Below are 18413 nucleotides of genomic sequence, written 5' to 3'. Positions count from 1 at the left end.
TATGGATTGTAACATGATTATCCTGTGATTTAATGGCTAATATCTACTTATAAATTAGTATATATCATGCATGTCTTTCTGGGTCTAAGTTACCTGACTTTGAAAGGAAGGAACTGAATGTGGAGGGGAAGAGGAGGGTAACAGAGTTGGGGATCAGGTGTGCAGAGAGAAAGAAAAGGGAGATGAGGAGGGAAGGACCCAGAGAAAGAAGAGATATGATGTCCCCACATATCTGGAAAAACCAGTGTGGTTTTTCCTCAAAAAAGAAAAGGCGGAGGGGGGGGGGAGTCCATCTACATCAAGACTCAGCTATACCACATGTGATGATCTGAATGAAAATGGTCCCCATTGGCCCATAGTGAGTGATGTTACTATGTGCGGTCTTATTGTAGTAAGGGTGGATTTGTAGCAGTTAAGTGTGGCCTTGTTGAAGGAATTGTGTCATTCATTGGCAGTGGCCTTTGAGGTTTCAGATGCTCTTTCTCTCTTCCTGTTATCTGCAGATTCAGATGTAGAATTCTAGCCTACTCCTTCAGTACCATGTCTGCCTCCTCCAAGCTGTCAGGTCTTCTGCCCTGACGTTAATGGACTAAACCTCTGAAGTTGTAAGCCAGGCCCAATTAAATGTTTTTCTTTGTGAGTGTTGCAATTGTCATGATGTCTTTTCACAGCAATAATCCCTAAATAAGACAGAAGTTGGTAGCAGGGATGAGGTATTCCTGCGACAAGTCAGAAAATGGTTTTATTTGAAGGAATATGGAATACTTTGGGACTTTGGACTAGAAAAAAACAATTGGACATTTTAAGTAGGCCTTAATAAACCAACATAGAAAGAGCATGAAAGACAGTGGAGCTGAGCATAAGCTGTACTGTGGGGGTCTAGCTCAAGAGGTTTCAAGGTAAATATTAGTTTGTGGCCTAGACACATCTTGTGATATTTTGGCAAAGAATGTAGCTCCTTTTTGCACTTGTCTGAAAAGTCTGCCTTCCACAAAAGAGATTTGGATGCTGTTTGCAGAGGAGGTTTCAAAATAGCCTAGTGTTTGACAGTGTTTATGTGGTTAGTAGTGGCCAGTTCATCCAGATTTACAATGAAAAGGGACACACCGAACAAGGAAAAATACAAAATGTATAGTTTGAAAAGAAAAGGAGCACCAGGAAGTGTAAAAAGATTAAAGAAAAGCCTGATGTTCAGTGGAAAAAAGGAACTGGTGACCTCAGAACAAAATCCCACCTAGCTAAGCTTCCAACTTGTGAAAGGAATTATAGAAAAGTGAAAAGGAAATAAAGGAAAGAATGAGCTATTTTGGTGTACACCTTTAATCTCAGTACTCTGAAGGCAGAGAGTGGTGAAAAGTTCTATTGTGTCATTACACTGTCAGTGACTAGAAATAGAAAAGACTGTAGTGGAGGACCTCATTTTCCAGTCTGTTCCTCATCTTCTTCAGGTGAGGAGTGATGATCCCCTGAGCTACACAGCAGCAGTTGGATTATAGGCCTCTTCCCTGAATGGATAATATTTCAGTAATTTGAATTTGTATATTTTACTTCAGGACATTCTAATCTGAGTGACTTACACCAGCCCTGAGACTGAAATCTAAAATATAACTTCTCTGGAAGCAACTAACATAGTAGGGAGAATAAACAGACACTTTCCTAGGTTGCGCTGACTTCAGTATAAGACAGGAAAAAATGGGAATTTTTCTTCTAACACAAGCAGTGCTAACTCTTATTTTGTTAAAAGCAGTTTCAACCCTGGAGATGTTATTCCACAAAGGACAATTATCTCTGTGTATGAAGAGACTAATGATCTTTAAAAAAACATTTTAATTTGTTTTTATTATTACAATTTACTCACTTTGTATCAGTTGTAGCCCCCTCCCTCATGTCCTTTGGGTCCCATCCTTCCTCCAGGCTGGGTTGCTGTGTACATATTATTTAAATTTAGTTACGTCATGGAGTATTTTGTTTTCTCCATCTTGGCTGTTTGAAATTTTTGCTGCACATTATAGTCTGGGATGCCATCTGTGGTCTCTTAGTGTCTGCATGACATCTGCCCAGGCCCTTCTGGCTCTCATAGTCTCTGTTGAGAAGTCTGGTGTGATTCTGATAGGTCTGCCTTTATATGTTACTTGACCTTTTTCTCTCGCTGCTTTTAATATTTTTTCTTTGTTCTGTAGATTTCCTGTTTTGATTATTATGTAACAGGAGGAATTTCTTTTCTGGTCTAGTCTATTTGGTGTTCTGTAAGCCTCTTGTATATTTAAGGGCATCTTTTTCTTAAGTTTGGGGAAATTTTTTTCTATGATTTTCTTTAAAATATTTTCTGGACCTTGGAGCATGAAATCTTCTTTTTCATCTATTCCTGTTCTTATGTTTCATGTTTTCATGGTGTCCTTGACTTCTTCGATGTTTTGTGCCAGGAACGTTTCCCTTTTTATATTTTCTCTGAGAGATGTATTAATATCTACAATTGTATCTTCAGTGCCTGAGATTCTCTCCTCCACCTCTTGTATTCTGTTGGTCATGCTTACCTCTGTAGTACTTCTTCTCTAAGTTCTGCATCTCCAGGGTTTTCTCGGTTGTGTTTTCTTTATTGATTCTAATTCTGGTTTCATGTCTTGAATGATTTTATTCATTTTCTTCACCTGTTTGGATGTGGATTTCTGTCTGTCCACAGTGGCCTCTATTTGTTTGTTCATTCCTCTTTATGTATCTCTAATAACTGCATAATCAGAGATTTAGTAGCATTTTCTTGTGTTTCCGATGCATTGTGATATCTGTTGATTTGGGGGGATTCTGATGAAGCCATGATGTCCTGGTTTTTATTATTTGTATTCTTATGCTGGCCTCTAGCCATCTGGTAGTCTGTAGCCTTGAGTGTTTGTTCCTGGAGCCTGTACTTCAGACTGAGTACACCTGTCTCTGGAGTCTGGAGTAGTCTACAGGAAAATGATAGTTGTCCAGGGGTTCAAGAATGGATGATGGAGATTCAGATGCAGCTAAGGAAGGGAGGGTACTTTGTTGAGTTCACTGTCTCTGCTGGCTCACTGTTTACCATCCAAGTAGGTCAGCTGGGGCACAGGTAGAAAGATCTCCAAGCCTAGAGATGCTCCAGTGCCCCACACTTTTCCTCAAGATGGTACATAATGGGTCTTGAGTCCTATACCTAGCTCAGCTCCTCAGGATTACTGTTTCTGATCCACATATGCCAGGCAGCTGGGGAGCAAACAGAAAGAGCACTGAGCCTCGAGCTGTTCTAGCACCCCACAGGCCTTCTCAGGGTGGAGGACAGTGGGCTTGGGTATCATGCCCATCTCACTTCTGCTGGATTCACTGTCTCTGTAATTTATCTTCTAATGTTCTCATCCAAAATAATGCACTGAAGAGTCCACAGGTTCTAGGGATGGGATGTTGATCTGTGGAAGAGTACTAGCTTAACATGTGCCAGTTTTAATTTCTTTATGTGTACATTTCTATGTGCAGGTGCTCTCATGGGGCGGAAGAGGGAACAAGAATGATTAAAGTAAAAGAGGCTATAAATTTAAGAGGGAGTTTGGAGGGGGGAGCAAGATGAGAGGAGTTGAAGAGAGGAAAGGGAGGAAAAGAAATGGTGTCATTGTATTTCAAATTAAAAATAAAAATGTGAAAATATGAAAAAACTATTCACAGAGAAAAAATGGGAAATGATACTCATTGTGTCATACTCTTGGGCCAGCTGTGAGCATGAGTTATCATATACAGTTTTATTGCTGATTCTAATCTTTTATGAACATTGGTTTTCTTTCAACTTTGCAGATATTTTTCTTTAAAATTTTAATTTAATTATCTATTTAATTATGTTACACATGACAGAAAAATTGTGAAACAAGTTGTTCCAAAGACCAATTTCAGTGCTCCAGTGGACAGTGCCTGTCAGAGAAATGGAGGTGTGATGGACATGAAGACTGTAAATATGGAGAAGATGAGAAAAACTGTGAACCAGGTAAAATGAAAGTAGAGGATCCAATTTAGTGGTTGTTTTTGTTTTGCTTTGTATTTGTATTTTTTTTTTCTTTCCCAAGACAGGGTTTCTCTATGTAACAGCCCTGGATATCCTGTACTCACTTTGTAGACCTGTCTGGCCTCAAACTCACAGAGTTACGCCTGCCTCTGCCTCCCTGAATGCTGGGGTTACAGGGATGCACCAACATACCTAATGTTAGTGGTTGTTTCTAACTTAGTAGAATTTAATCCAAAACAGTGATGTCCAGATAACTGTTAACACAGGCACACATTTTACTGGAATATAGAGATCATTTGGAGTATCTGTAAATAAAACATCTGTGTTTATTTTTCAATGTTTCAAAGTTATTTTGCCAGATAAGATCACTCTTTATGCATTCGGTATGGAATCCAAGTACTAGGCACCTGTATTTGATTTCTGGTTCCTCTACCTTGCCATACCTCTTGGAACTGGTCTCTCTTATGACAAAATGAAATTTATTTTAACTGTATGATCAAGTTACGAAACAGTCATCAGCAGTTAGATTAGCCAGTTAAGAAGCACATAGTTTTTATTTGTATTTATGTGTCATAACAAGTCAGATGAAAATGAGAAAATAACTCAAGGTATAGTATAGAATAATAACTGAATTAATACATTTCTATTCTGTAAACATGGTTCTGAGATATAATCATTGACTAGGCAATGTGTCTTTAAATGCATCAGTTACACTGTTTTATAGAAAAAATTCAAAAGACCATATTGTCATCTATGTGTAAATACAAAAAACAGACTTGGGTTATAAGGTCCAAGAAGATTATTCACTGACATGAACTCTGCTCTTGCTATGACCCATATTTCAAATGGATCATATCTTTCTTTCTGCCTCCAGCTGTCCTCTTAATCACTGTATTCATCAGATTCACTAGGCAAAACTTTGTCTAAAAGATTTGAAACTCAAAGGATCCTTTCCACTTCTGCTGAAGCTGTCAGACCTCGTAGTCATTATAAAAGTAATTTAGGCCACACCATTGTGAAATAAAAGGTCAGACTCTAGAAATCTCAATATAAGCCTCAAAACCCAAATCCATAGGCCAAATGCAGCTATCATAAATTATATGATAATTAAAACAAGGTGATGACAGTAATTTATCCATTTAAAAACTCTGCTTAGGGGGAAAAAAAGAGCACTAGTTGGGTGGTGATGGTACATGCTAGAGTGGCAGGGGTAGAGGATATCTGAGTTTGAGGCCAGCCTGGTCTACAGAGTGAATTCTAGGATGGCCATTGCTGCACAGAAAAACCCTGTCTTAGGAAACCAAAGGAAAAAGGAAAAGAACCATCTATAAATTCTATAGGCTTGATTTACTATACAAATGTTATCTTTAGGTCTGAAGAGAGAAATGTTCAACTGGGTATCTATCACTAACTATCATGCCAAAATTTCACTTTCTGTTTTATAGCACAACATATATAGGAAATATAAGTTCACACACACACACACACACACACACACACACAAACACACACACTTTCTCAAGGCTACTTCATGCTTTTGCAGTCTTGAAAACAGATTTTTTTTTTCAAATAATTTGAAAGTGTAACTCACTTAACTCTTCATAGTTAATGGAATAATGAATGTCTCAATGATTTGTCTTGTTTATTTAGTTTATCGTGTTAAGTACTTACTTCACACCCTATTACATCTTTGATGTGTTCTCCCTATAGTGAAATAATAGTGCAAAACACAATTTAAATGGCATTTAATGCTAGTTGTTGAACATCTTTAAATATCAGAAGCTATTATTTTGTTTGCCCGTGAATTCATATTTTCATATTCTTTTATCTCATAAATCGGTTATCTCCTTCTGCCATATCTAAACGTCGGCTTTGTAAATGTTTAGCCTTTCCTGCCTGCTCGTCCAGTGAATACATGTGTGGATCTGGAGGCTGTCTGTCAGCGTCTTTGAAATGTAATGGAGAACCTGACTGTGTTGACGGTTCAGATGAGGTAAAAATCTATCATATATTAAAACCTTTGAATTACATGAACTGGGGTTGACAAGCAAATGCAATAAAAATTTTGTATTTTACTTTTGAGTATGTATAGTTATATGTTATGTTTTGTACATGGTATAAAGGGATATAATTCCTAGAGCACACTGTTATTTGTAGAGGATGTGTTTATTAAGACAAAATATAATAGATCACACTCTATAGCAAATAGCCACTATTGTGAATTTCATGGCTACACTGCCTGTAATTCTATCATCATTAATGAAAACTGATGCATTGCCCATTATGTTGGAACAGATGGATTGTGTGATAGAATGTAAGGAAGATCAGTTTCGATGCAAAAATAAAGCATACTGTATTCCGATCCGATGGCTGTGCGATGGAATTTATGACTGTGTGGATGGCAGTGATGAAGCGAACTGTGATAGAGGTAAGATCCTGTGTGTATATGAGTGTGCATAAATGGGGCACTGGAAGAAAAGTTGCCGGGTAGAATATAGAACATGTAAAGGGTAGGATTTATGAATATGTTAAAGCTCTTTCTAGTTTCTTCCCTTAATACCTTGCTCTAAGTAAGAAAAATCCACACAATTTTGAGAAAAAAAATTGTAATGTCCAATTATGCACAATGCGAGAAAACTCATTCAGATGCAAGAGTTTATCAAGTACCTGATGGGAGAATGCCTCCAGGCTAAACACTGGGTCAGTGATATGGTGAGAGATCCAGGGGATACAGCCTCTGGAGAGACATAGCCTTTGAAGAGGCCACAGGCTTTGTAGAGACAGGAAAGAGTCTACAGATAGGACAAGTGTCTACAGAAACAAGACACAGCCTCTGCAGAGGACACGGACTGCTTGGAAGACACTGTTTCCAGCAGCACATCTTCACAAGTGGTCTCTGTTCTGCAGGGCCTCCCTTCTATGTAGCTTTACTTTGAGAGAACAGAAGGAACACGTGGCTTACTGGAGTAGACACACTTAACTGCATGATATGTAACTTGTAGTTTGTGTCAGAGATTTTCTTGTTGGCATGTTGAGATGAGTTGCACTTTTTTTTTCAATCTGGCAGATGATTTCCTATTTTACATTTAATATTTTGCTACTGTGTGAAGACCATTTTTATGTAACTATATTTTGTCTCTACATCATGATATTCAAAAATTGTGTGCTGAAAGTTAAAATGATCACAGGTTATACAACTTTTATTTTTATATTTGCTGTTGTTTAAATACAATATTTTATAACTTGATCACAGCTTTCTCTCATTGGAATTTACATTTCAATATCTGGAACATGAACAACAGAGATGATACTGCCACAGTCTCCCAAACACTTAAAAACACTCTCAGAATTTACGCATACATCTGTTTCTTAAGATCAAGTACTTATGATTATATAATATTTCCCTCTCATACCTGACAAGGTCTTATATTTAGGAGAAATTTCAGTCCACCCCAGAATCTACAGTACAGTATCAAAAAGAAGGAAGTAGAAGCATCTGAGGTAGCTTTCTATCTTCAGTTTTGCACTCTCTTTTTGCAGTTGATCTTTCTAGGATCAGGAGTCACCTGGATCAAATGGTAACACCAACTCACCTGCACTGTTTTATAAAAATCTGTGTAACTATAGGTAAGCTAATGGCTTCCATGCACAAGTTTACCCCTCGCTCTAGTGTAGCTAAGGGGCTCCTTGTGCTTCTGGAATACTGCCTGACTGGTCATCAGTGGAAAGCATTTGCTGCTGCAAGCCTGCTTTGTTCACGTTAGCTGTTACTCCACCTCACATTCTCATGTCCTGATGCTCCTTTGTATGGCTTCCTGAGAAAACTGGATATCTCAAGGATCGTTCATACTGAGATGACTTCTCCTTAATGCTTCACTAACTGAGGGAGCTGAGCATATTTCATTTAACAGTTTTCACTTGACAAAGCCACATCTCCCCTTCCTGCCCAAATGTTTATCTTTCTTAAGGTTCTTTGCATCTAGGCAATTATGTTCAAATTAATTATTTTGGTGACTGAATTTTTTGTTCATGCCTTTACATTTCTCAAGGAGAGACAATGTTTGCAATCTTAGTATTTAATTTAATCCCAGGAACTAACTTTGGTATTGCATGAATATTTCTCAGAACTCTGAGGAAATAGTCAAAATAAGCCTCCCTTATGTTAAAGTTGATGTCCTGTCACCTTGAGGTATGGACACTTGCCCTGACAAATAGTGCCCTAGAAGTTAGGAAAGATGGAGGTGTGTGTGTAAGTATGTGATGTATCACTGCAGAAAGTACAAAAGGATGAGAGAAAAGGGTCTTAGTTCTGGCCCCAATAGTCATATAAAGGCCAAGTGTGTACATGCCTGTAACACCAGTGTTGAGGGGACAGAGATGAGTGACACTTAGGAGATTGTGGCCCTGTCAGTCTAGCAAAGATGGTGAACTCCAGGTCAGTGAGAGATCCTATCTCAAAAGGCTGGCTGTAGGGCAATAGAAGATGTCAGGTTCATCTCTGGCTTCTAATCTTGCATGCATAGACAAAATATAGCAACACATGCATACCAGCATACACTAGGGCACACACACATACAAGTGTGCACTTAAGGTTCAGCATGACATCTTTTTCCAATGACTCAGCTTTGGTTACTTCACTTATAAAAATAATATTCCAAATCTGATGGAAATAACAAGCAGTATTTGCAGTATTTAGAAGGTAGATTTTATTATCCCAAAGAACTTGATGCCTATTATGGCATTAACATGTTCTGGCATTTGTGGGAAAATGATTGACAGTATTCTTTCAGCAAACACTAGCTCAAAGTATGTAAACCAATTTATGTGCTTTGTAAAATTTTATCACATATTAAAGCTTCTGTCAACCCTAATGAAGATGACAACTCTCAGTGGCTGTTTTCTGTCTGATCTTGTTGACCAGCTTTTTTGTGATGCTGAGAGCAGCTTAGCTATAGTTCAGACATGTCATCATTAAACCTTGTACTATGTGTTCTATTTTGTTAATAATCACCTGTTGATTTGATCAAGGATATACTTAGAAAATTAGATTTTTTTTTGCATTTTTTCTTTTATTTCTTACAATTTATTCACTTTTTATCCCAGCTGTAGCCCCCTCCCTCATCCCCTTCCAATCTCACTCTCCCTCCCTCATGTCCTCCTATGCCCCTCCCCCAGTCCACTGATAAGGGAGGTCCTCATCCCCTTCCATCTAACCCTAGCTTATCAGGTCTCATCAGGACTGGATGCATTGTTTTCCTCTGTGGTAAGACTGGTAAGGCTGTCCCCCCCATTGCCAGGAGGAGATGATCAAAGAGTCTGTCACTGAATTCATGCCAGAGACATCCCCTGTTCCACTTATCTAGCCAATTTCTTTAATTTGTATCTTTTCTGTTGCTTCTATGTGTCTCAGGCCATTTGAAATTAAGCACTGTTTTTTGTTTGCTGTTTTTTTATATAATTTTTATTATTTTATATTAATCACAGTTTATTTACTTTGTATCCCAGCTGTATCCCACTCCCTCATTCCCTCCCAATCTCACCCTCTCTCCTTCATCTCCTCCCTGCCCCTTTCCAAGTCCACTGATACGAGAGGTCCTCCTCCCCTTCCATCTGACCCTAGCTTATCAGGTGTCTTCAGGACTGGCTGCAATGTCCTCCTCTGTGGCCTAGCAAGGCTATCCCTCCCTCGGGGGGAGGGGAGGTCAAAGAGCCATCCATTGAGCACAAGGAGCAAATATATCTGGGCAGAGGGGTCTTTTATGAGAATTAAGCACTATTAACAGACTCAGCATGTCAAGAGTCCCATGATGCATTGCTTGAAATTCAAATTCTTTACAACACAATCAGAAGTCATTGGTAGGTTATCACAGAATACTTTAGGTCACTGTTACGATTAAATTTATATTTCTATTTTTGATAAAAATGGTGTTATGCCCAACACTATTCTGGGAGTACATAAATAAAAGGATATCTAACTCAATAGCTTAAGGAGATCACTTTTCCTTTTAACAGCACTGATATGCTATAAATAGGATTTTGTAAAATAATCAAACTATGTCAAGCATTCATAATCATCTTTTAATTTAATTTGTTGTAAAATAGAGCTTGCAATAAGATTAATCATTTAAACCATTCTTTGCTCAAAAATTTTGACTCTACTGCATAACCCATGGATTTTGATTTTGAATTTTAAGGAAATGCATACTTGAGCACCATATTCATGTGTTCTGTCTCTTTTTTCCCTCCTTCCCTCCCTCTCTCCCTCCCTCCCTCTTCCTTCCTTCCTTCCTTCCTTCCTTCCTTCCTTCCTTCCTTCCTTCCTTCCTTCCTTCCTTCCTTTCTCCTCCTCCCTTCCTTCCTTCCTTCCTTCCTTCCTTCCTTCCTTCCTTCCTTCCTTCCTTCCTTCCTTCCTTTCTCCTCCTCCCCTTCTTTGTTTTGTAAACTCAGTCTATCTAGTTAGTTATATAACCTATGTTGGCCCCAGACTCAAGCACTTTTGTGTCAGTCTTCCAAGTGCTTGAATTAACACTAATAAACACTAATAAAGTTTTTAATGTCCCCTTACTATTAAAGGTCATCCACGTTTTCCTTTGTATTGTTTTCAGAGAAAACATTAAATGGTTATATATTAGGGTATATGGGTTTGGTAATTGAGATTACTTTTAGACTACAGCAATTTAGAGATCAGCATTGTAGACATTTGAAACAAGGGAACATGCAGGGATCGGTGGAGAACTTGAAGCCTCACACAGTGAAGTCAGCTCTCTGACTCATTAAAAACCTGCCCTTCTGTGTGTCTTAGACTCCTCTGGTTCTAAAAGATGGCAATGTAAGCTGAACCAGTTCCAATTCTGAAAAATTTCAGAAATTCTTAGCTCCTGCTTTAACTTTTACTCAAATTTATGCACAATTAATATATCTATAGCTATTTTCCTCTAAGCATGTCTACAATTGATCGTATTAAGTTGTTTTTAAAGTCAATAATGTAAAATATGACAAGTCCCCCTTATAGAGTGACCTTGCTTTATAACTCACAAAAGAAATAAAAAATTCATGAGCACTTTCTAATAGGAAAACAATTTTATTTGATTATCTTAATTCTGAATTTATACTGTTATATTTTTGGGTAGTACTTGTGAGTATAGGTTTATAAGTTACTTTATTATGTTTTTGTCATAGATTAAGATACTGAAACTCTGTGAACTTAATAGATTGTCCAGACAAGTAAAGGAACTACCGTTACCAATAACCATTGAAATCTGCACTGTTTCTTATCTTTCCAAAAAGAGAACCAAAATTTATTAGCTTATTGGGTTCCAAATGTATTAGCTTATGAGCTTATGTGGTATTAACATATAAATTTTATATTCTAAAAGCTTTATATTTAGGGTGATTTTCATTTAGTGTGAATATGTTAAATATGAAAGAGTAATTCCTTATTGCATGAATTTCATAGGAAAAATTAATAAATGGCAGTGACAAATTACTTTTGTCTTTAAAAAACTGTTATTTACATTGCAAAAACATCTTAGCAGTTACTATAAACTTTTAGTGAGTAGGTAGGACAGTGTTTTAAGGTTGGAAGAATTTTAAAATGACTTTTTTTTCTTTTTTTATATCAAATAGAAGTACAAGTTGAGGGACATCTGGGTTCTTTTCAGGTTGCTACTCAGCAATTAAAAACAAGGAAATCATGAAATTTGCAAGCAAATGGTGGGATCTAGAAAAGATCATCCTGAGTGAGGTATCCCAGAAGCAAAAAGACACATATGGTATATACTCACTTATAAGTGGTACTAGACATATAGCATAGGATAAACATACTAAAATCTGTACACCTAAAGAAGCTAAACAAGAAAGAGGACCCGGGGTAAGATGATCAATCCTCACTCAGAAAGACAATTGGGACGGATATTGGAAGTAGGAGAAAACAAGAAACAGGACAGGAGCCTACCATAGAAGGCTTCTGAAAGACTCTACCTACCAGTGTATAAAAGCAGATGCAGAGACTCATAACTGAACCTTGGGCAGAGTGCAGAGAATCATATGAAAGAAGGGAGAGTTAATAAGACCTGGAGAGGATGAGAGCACCACAGGGACAGAATATATCTGAGCACAGGGGTCTTTTCTGAGACTGATTCTCTAACCAAGGATCGTGCATGGATATAACCCAAAACCCCTGCTCAGATGTAGCCCATGGCAGCTCAGCATCCAAGTGTGTTAACCTAGTAAGGGGTACAGGGATTGATTCTGACATGAACTCAGTGGCTGGCTCTTTGACTCCCCCACATACACACACACTTAGGAAGAAGCAGCCTAGCTAGGCCACAGAGGATGACATTGCAGCTAGTACTGATGAGATCTGATAAACTAGGATCAGGCTGTCCATAGCAGCTGACTATGATTTCACTAGTGCTTCAGCAGAAGCATGGTTTTGCCAGTTGCAGATAGTTTTGTGACTGTGTGACATTTGTAATTCTGGGAACTTTAGCGAGGGTATATCAATGCTAGAACCCTGATATGCATTGTGGATTTTTAGTTGTGGATTTTTAGTGTGTGTGTGTGTGGGGGGGGGGGGTTCAGGTTTTAGTAGTGGTGCTCAAAGAAGAAACAAGAAGAAAGAAAATGGACTGAGGGATCTCTATATCTCTTTCCCCCCTATCCTTTTTTTTCTCTCTTGTGTAGTGATAGCAGGTGAAATAGGGTAGAGGATAAAAGCTGGGATAAAGAACCCACAAAGTAGCAAAGACCAAGAGGTGTTTATTCTGCTTTTTACTGTCCTTGGACTTACACATATTCTCACTCTCCCGAGATGGTCCCTAAGACTTGGAGGAAGAGGGTACAATGTAGAGGTCCCATTTATGGATGAGGAACGCTTATTCACTTATTCAGTTCACTTTGGCCAACTGTGAGTTTTTTTTCTGCCCTCCACTGCACAGTCTCTGCTCTGAAATAGGAGAGCTCTCTCATCCACAAGAGATAATGAAAGGACTTGATAGGCCAAGCAATACTATGCCAGTGTGGCAAGATAGTAGCAGTAGGTTCACCCAAGTAGGAGCTCCCAAGCCATGAATCATTGGCCAAATTTGTAGTGCTACACTTCCTCCTGTAGAGTGGGCAATAATGCCTCGGTTATTTCCATAGTATTCATGTCATTATTATGATCATGGGCATATCTGTCATTACTATAACTTGTAGATTTTAAAGAGGGGTGAATTGATAAGTTTTCTCCTGCAGCCACCCTCAGAACAAATTCTGGTACTGTTAAATCTATACAGTAAAGAAGAAGGCTCATGGGTAATACCAACTTGATCTCTCCATTTCCTCTGACAGAACTATGTGGAATCTGCAGTAGGAATAAGGCTATTTTAAGAAGCCATGTGGAAGCCTATTATTTTATAACCTTCATGAACATACATTTATAATATAAAAATTTAGTATAAATCAAATAGCATATAAATATAATATATCAAATAAAATTATATATATATGATTTTAATTGAAGTTACTCTGCACAGGGGACAGCGCTCCTCATAGAAACCATACTTTACCAAATAAAAGCCTAATTCCAGGAAAGAGATACCTTCCCTTGAGTTATAGATCAAAGGCGTGGGAAAACCCTCCCCAAACTGCAAGTTATTGCCATTGCTTTTGGTTGTACAACAGAACTCGATGAAATAAGTTAATACTTTTAAAAATATAAACTTTTAAATTGTAAACAAAATATGTTAAATTGAAGCTGATTTAGATTTTTTAAAATATTCTTTCATCATATTTTACTGTTCCCTAAGCAAAATATAATAAGTTTGACAGCAATAGAAATATTTTTGAATCGTATAATTAGGATTTTTGTTAAACACAAATGTTTGGAAATTGCCTGTTTCTGGTATTATGCAGAAAAGAAATACAAGAAAATAAAGTTGGTAATAACAGAAATAACAGTGGATGCTGAACCCTTCTGGCATTACTAATTTTTTCAATCTCCCTTTCTTAAAAATGAAGGAGGAAGTATATGCAGAGCTGATGAGTTCCTGTGCAATAACTCCCTTTGCAAGCTCCATTTCTGGGTTTGTGATGGAGAAGATGACTGTGGAGACAACTCAGATGAAGCCCCTGACATGTGTGGTATGGTCTCTCACTTGGCTCTTAATTGAGCTCTCATCTTGTGATCTAACATGCTGAAGGGCACCAGGGAAGTACTGGAGATGATCTACAGATGCCGTATGCTGGGGGTCAGGTAGACGTAGCATATTGTCAGATACAGCTTTTGTCCAGGTAATAAAGAGCTCGCTCTGTTAAAAGTTCTTCACTCTGTACACAGCACCCTAATGTCCGAACCTGTCGTATCAGCACTATTCAGCACATACAGTAATACTTTTTAGAAGGATTTATATACAGTAGATGGACTTTGGAACTGAGTGAAGTAAATTTAAATGTTTTTGGCTTCATCTCAATGTGTGTTTTATGATAAGGAAGCTTTAACAGTAAGTAAATGTAAATAATGTGAATATTTAAATGACATTATACCAGAATTAAGAATTCTCTGAAGTGGCTGTTCAGAAATCAGTGCATAATATACACAAAATTATGTTATCCATTCAGTACAAATATTTAAAAAGCAAACAAACAAACAAACAAAGCATATTTTCCCTATGTTCAAGTTGCTCTTTACCAACTTGGTTTCAGGGTATGTGCAATGAAAAATATACTAAAATTTAAGATCATCAACATAACTAATTTTTTATATTTTTTAAAAATTTATTTTTCAATTATATATTCACTTTCCATCTGATCGAAGCTGCCTCTATCCTCTCCTCCTGGTCTCCTCCTACCCCCTCTTTCCCCTATCCTCCTTCCCCTTCTACTCAAAAAAGGAGAACTACCCCCAACCCACCTCAGCATATCAAGTCACATGGGACTGAGCTCATCCTAGTCCCACTGAGGCCAGACAAGGCAACCCCGCCAGGGGTAAGTGTTCAAAAGCAGACAACAGAGTTCATTTCATAAATACCAACGGTTCAACGCAGCAGGGGACTCACTGGAGGCTGTAACTGCCCATCCGCTACACACATGTAGGAGGCCCAGGTCCAGGCCATGATTTCAGGCTGTATCTCTCATATTTTTAATTAATGAATTAATTAATTTACATCCTGAATACATTTTCCCTCCCTCCCTCCTCTCCTCTCTACCCCTCTCCCCCTACCCCCATTTCTTCCCCATCCACTCCTCCTCCCTTTCTCTTTAGAAAAGGGGAGGCCTTCCAATAAATATCAACCATCCCTAGCATATCAAGTTGTAGAAAGGGTAGGCGCATCTTCTCTTATTGAGGCTAGACTTGGCAACCAAGTTAGGGAAAAGTGTCCCAAAGGAAGTCAACAGGGTCAGAGACAACCCTGCTCTTGCTGTTAGTAGTTGCACATGAAGGCCAAAGGATACAACTGTCACATTTGTACAGAGGGTCTGGGTCAGTCCCATGCATGCTCTCTGATTGGCGGTTCAGTCTTTGTGAGCCCCAGTAGGCCCAGTTAGTTGATTTTGGAGGTTTTCTTGAGGTGTCCTTGACCCCTCTGACTTCAACTTCCTCCTCTCTCTTCCTCCCCTTCCTCCTTCCTCCTTCTCTTCTAGAGTATTTCCCAAGCTTGGCCTAATGTTTGGCTGTGGGTCTTTTTATCTGCTTCCATCAGTGTCTGGGTTAAGCCTCTCTGAGGATGGTTATGCTAGGCTCCCATCTACAAATGTAGCAAAATATAATTAACTGTTAAAGGCGAGCTTCTTATCATTGCATGGGTCTCAACTTGGAGCAGTTCCCTCAATTTCTGCTAAATTTTCCCCCTCACATCTTGCATGCAGGACAAATTGTATGGCAGAAGTTTTGTGGCGTGGTTGGAGTACCAATCCTTTTATTGGAAGTCTTACCTCATTACATGAAATGGCTGGTTCAGGCTCTATGTACCGCATTGCTAGGAGTCTTAGCTAGGGTTTTCCTCTTAGATTCTTGGGAGTTTCCATTGCCCTGGGTTTCTAGCTTATACCAGAGATGCCAAATCCCAATTTTAGGCCAGTACTCTGTCTCTCTCTTTCTTACCCTCTACCTGATTCCTCCTGTTCCTCTTCCCACCCCTCCTGCATTCACTCTGCTCATCTCCATCCTCAATCCACCCACAATGTCTATTCTATTTCCCCTTCTTGGTGAGATTCCATAGTTCTCACTTGAGCCCTCCTTACTTAGCTTCTTCGGTTCTGTGGAGTGTAACATGGTTCGTGGTTATCCAATTTACTGAAGGAGTTTATCATCTGTAGGAGTTCATTGGTAGAATTTTTAATTTCATTGTCATTTCATGTGTAAATAGTGATGCTTTGCTTTCTTGCTTTCCAATGTCAATCTCCTTGATCTCCTCCAGAGATAGTATTCCTTTAGCTAGAACTTTAAGTACTATATTAATAGATATGGAGAGGTGAATATCCTCTGTCTTGTTCTTAATTTCAGTGGTATTGCTTTGAGTTTCTTTCCATTTAATTTGATGTTGGCAATAAGATTATTTTAAATTAACTATATTATGTTTACATATATTCGCTTGTATTCCTGATCTCTCCAAGATTTTTATCCTGCAGGGGTATTCGATATTTCAAAGGTTTTTGCACATCTGATGAGATAATTATGCAATTTTTTTTCTCTTTCAGTCTGTTTATATGGTGGACTACATTAACAAATTTTTGTATATTAAACAATCCCTGAATCTCTAGGATGAAGCCTACTTGATTCTGGTGGATGATCATTTGATGTGATCTCTGATTTGGCTTGCAAGTAATTTATTTGGGTATTTTTCCATCAGTGTTCATGAGAGAAATTGGTCTGTAATTTTCTTTGTTGAATCTTTGTGTTGTTTGGGTATGATCTAATGATTCTTCGTATTTCTTTGGTGTCTGTTGTTATATCCTGATTTTCCACTTCTGGTTTTGTTAATTTGAATATTCTCTCTATCTTTTAGTGATAAATGTTTGTTTATCTTGTTGATTTTCTCAAACAAACAACTCTTTATTTTATTTGTTCTTTATATATTTCTTTTCATTTCTATCTTATTGATTTTAGCCCTCAGTTTGATTCTTTCCTACAGTCTTTTCCTTTTGCTCTTCTTATTTTTGTTTTAGAGATTTCAAGTATGCTGTCAAGTTGCTAGTAGGAGTTCTCTTTATTTTTTTATGTAGGCATTTGGTTCTATGAACTTTCCCCCTTAGCACCACTTTCAATGTGTCCCGTAAGCATGGGTGTGTTTAACATTCATTTTCATTGAATTCTATGAAGTTTTTTAATTTCTTTCTTTATTTCTGCCTTGACCCAGCAGTCATTCAGTAGAGAGTTATTCAGTTTCCATGAGTTTTCAGGTTTTTTTTTTTTTTTTCTGTTGCTGTTGCTTCAAATCACGCTGGTCTGATAAGATATAGTGGGTATTTTAATTTTTTCTATCTGTTCAGGCTTGCTTTTTGATTAAGTATATGGACAGTTTTGGAGAAAGTTCCATGACGTGCTGGGAAAACATGTATTCTTTTGTCCTTGGATAAAATGTTCTGTAGATATCTGTAAGGTTCATAATATTTGCTAGCTACAGTATTTTTCTTTTTCTCTTTTGTCTGGATGACCTGTCTTTTACTATAGTGAGTGATAAAGACTCCAAATAATAATGTGTAAGGTTCAATGTGTGATTTAAGCTTTAGTAATGTTTATTTTTTTTAATTTTATTTTTCTCATTAGTTACATTTTGTTAATTCTGTATCCCTCATTCCCTCCCCAATCCCACCCTCCCTCCCTCATCTCCTCCCTGCCCCTTTTCAAGTCCACTGAGAGGGGGAGGACCTCCTCCCCTTTCGTATGACTCCCTTTTGTCAGGTATTTTCAGGACTGGCTGCAAAGTCCTCCTCTGTGGCCTAACAGTAATGTTTATTTTAAACATGTGGGTGCCTTTAAATTTGGGGCATAGATGTTAAAAATTAAAAAGTCCTCCTGGTGGATTTTTGTTTGATGAGTACGATGTGTCCTTCCTCATCTTTTTTGATTACCTTTGATTGGAAATCTATGTTGTTAGATGTTAGAATAGCTGTGCAAGTTTGCTTCTTGGGTCCATTTGCTTGTAAAATCTTATAACAATCCTTTTACTTTGAGGGAATGTCCATCTTTGATGTTAAGGTGAGTTTCTTGTATGCAGCAAAAGGATGTACCTTGTTTTGGAATTCATTCTGTAAGCATGTGTCTTTTAGGGGGGGATTTAGTCCACTGATATTGAGGGATAGTTATTACCAATGATGGTTAATTCATGTTATTGTGTTGGTGGTGGTGATGGTGTATGTGGGCGTGGGTAGGTGTGTGTGTGTGTGTGCCTAATTCCCTTGTTTTGGTTTTGCTGCTGTGAGCGTA

General features: G+C 38.0%; 1 protein-coding gene across 1 annotated transcript in view; it reads left to right on the top strand.

The window, feature by feature from the left end:
- The window catches only part of Lrp1b (LDL receptor related protein 1B), a 2037254-nt gene that overhangs the window by 1894223 nt on the left and 124618 nt on the right, over positions 1 to 18413 (top strand). The window contains exons 69-72 of the mRNA XM_060390094.1: positions 3856 to 3985; positions 5890 to 5996; positions 6299 to 6431; positions 14006 to 14128. Coding sequence (XP_060246077.1) covers positions 3856 to 3985; positions 5890 to 5996; positions 6299 to 6431; positions 14006 to 14128 — 493 coding nt within the window. The remainder of the gene's footprint in view (positions 1 to 3855; positions 3986 to 5889; positions 5997 to 6298; positions 6432 to 14005; positions 14129 to 18413) is intronic.

This window comes from Meriones unguiculatus, chromosome 8 (assembly GCF_030254825.1).
Source record: "Meriones unguiculatus strain TT.TT164.6M chromosome 8, Bangor_MerUng_6.1, whole genome shotgun sequence".
Lineage (NCBI taxonomy): Eukaryota > Metazoa > Chordata > Mammalia > Rodentia > Muridae > Meriones > Meriones unguiculatus.
Note: the sequence above shows the minus strand (reverse complement) of the source record. Positions and strands in the feature narration are given on the sequence as shown.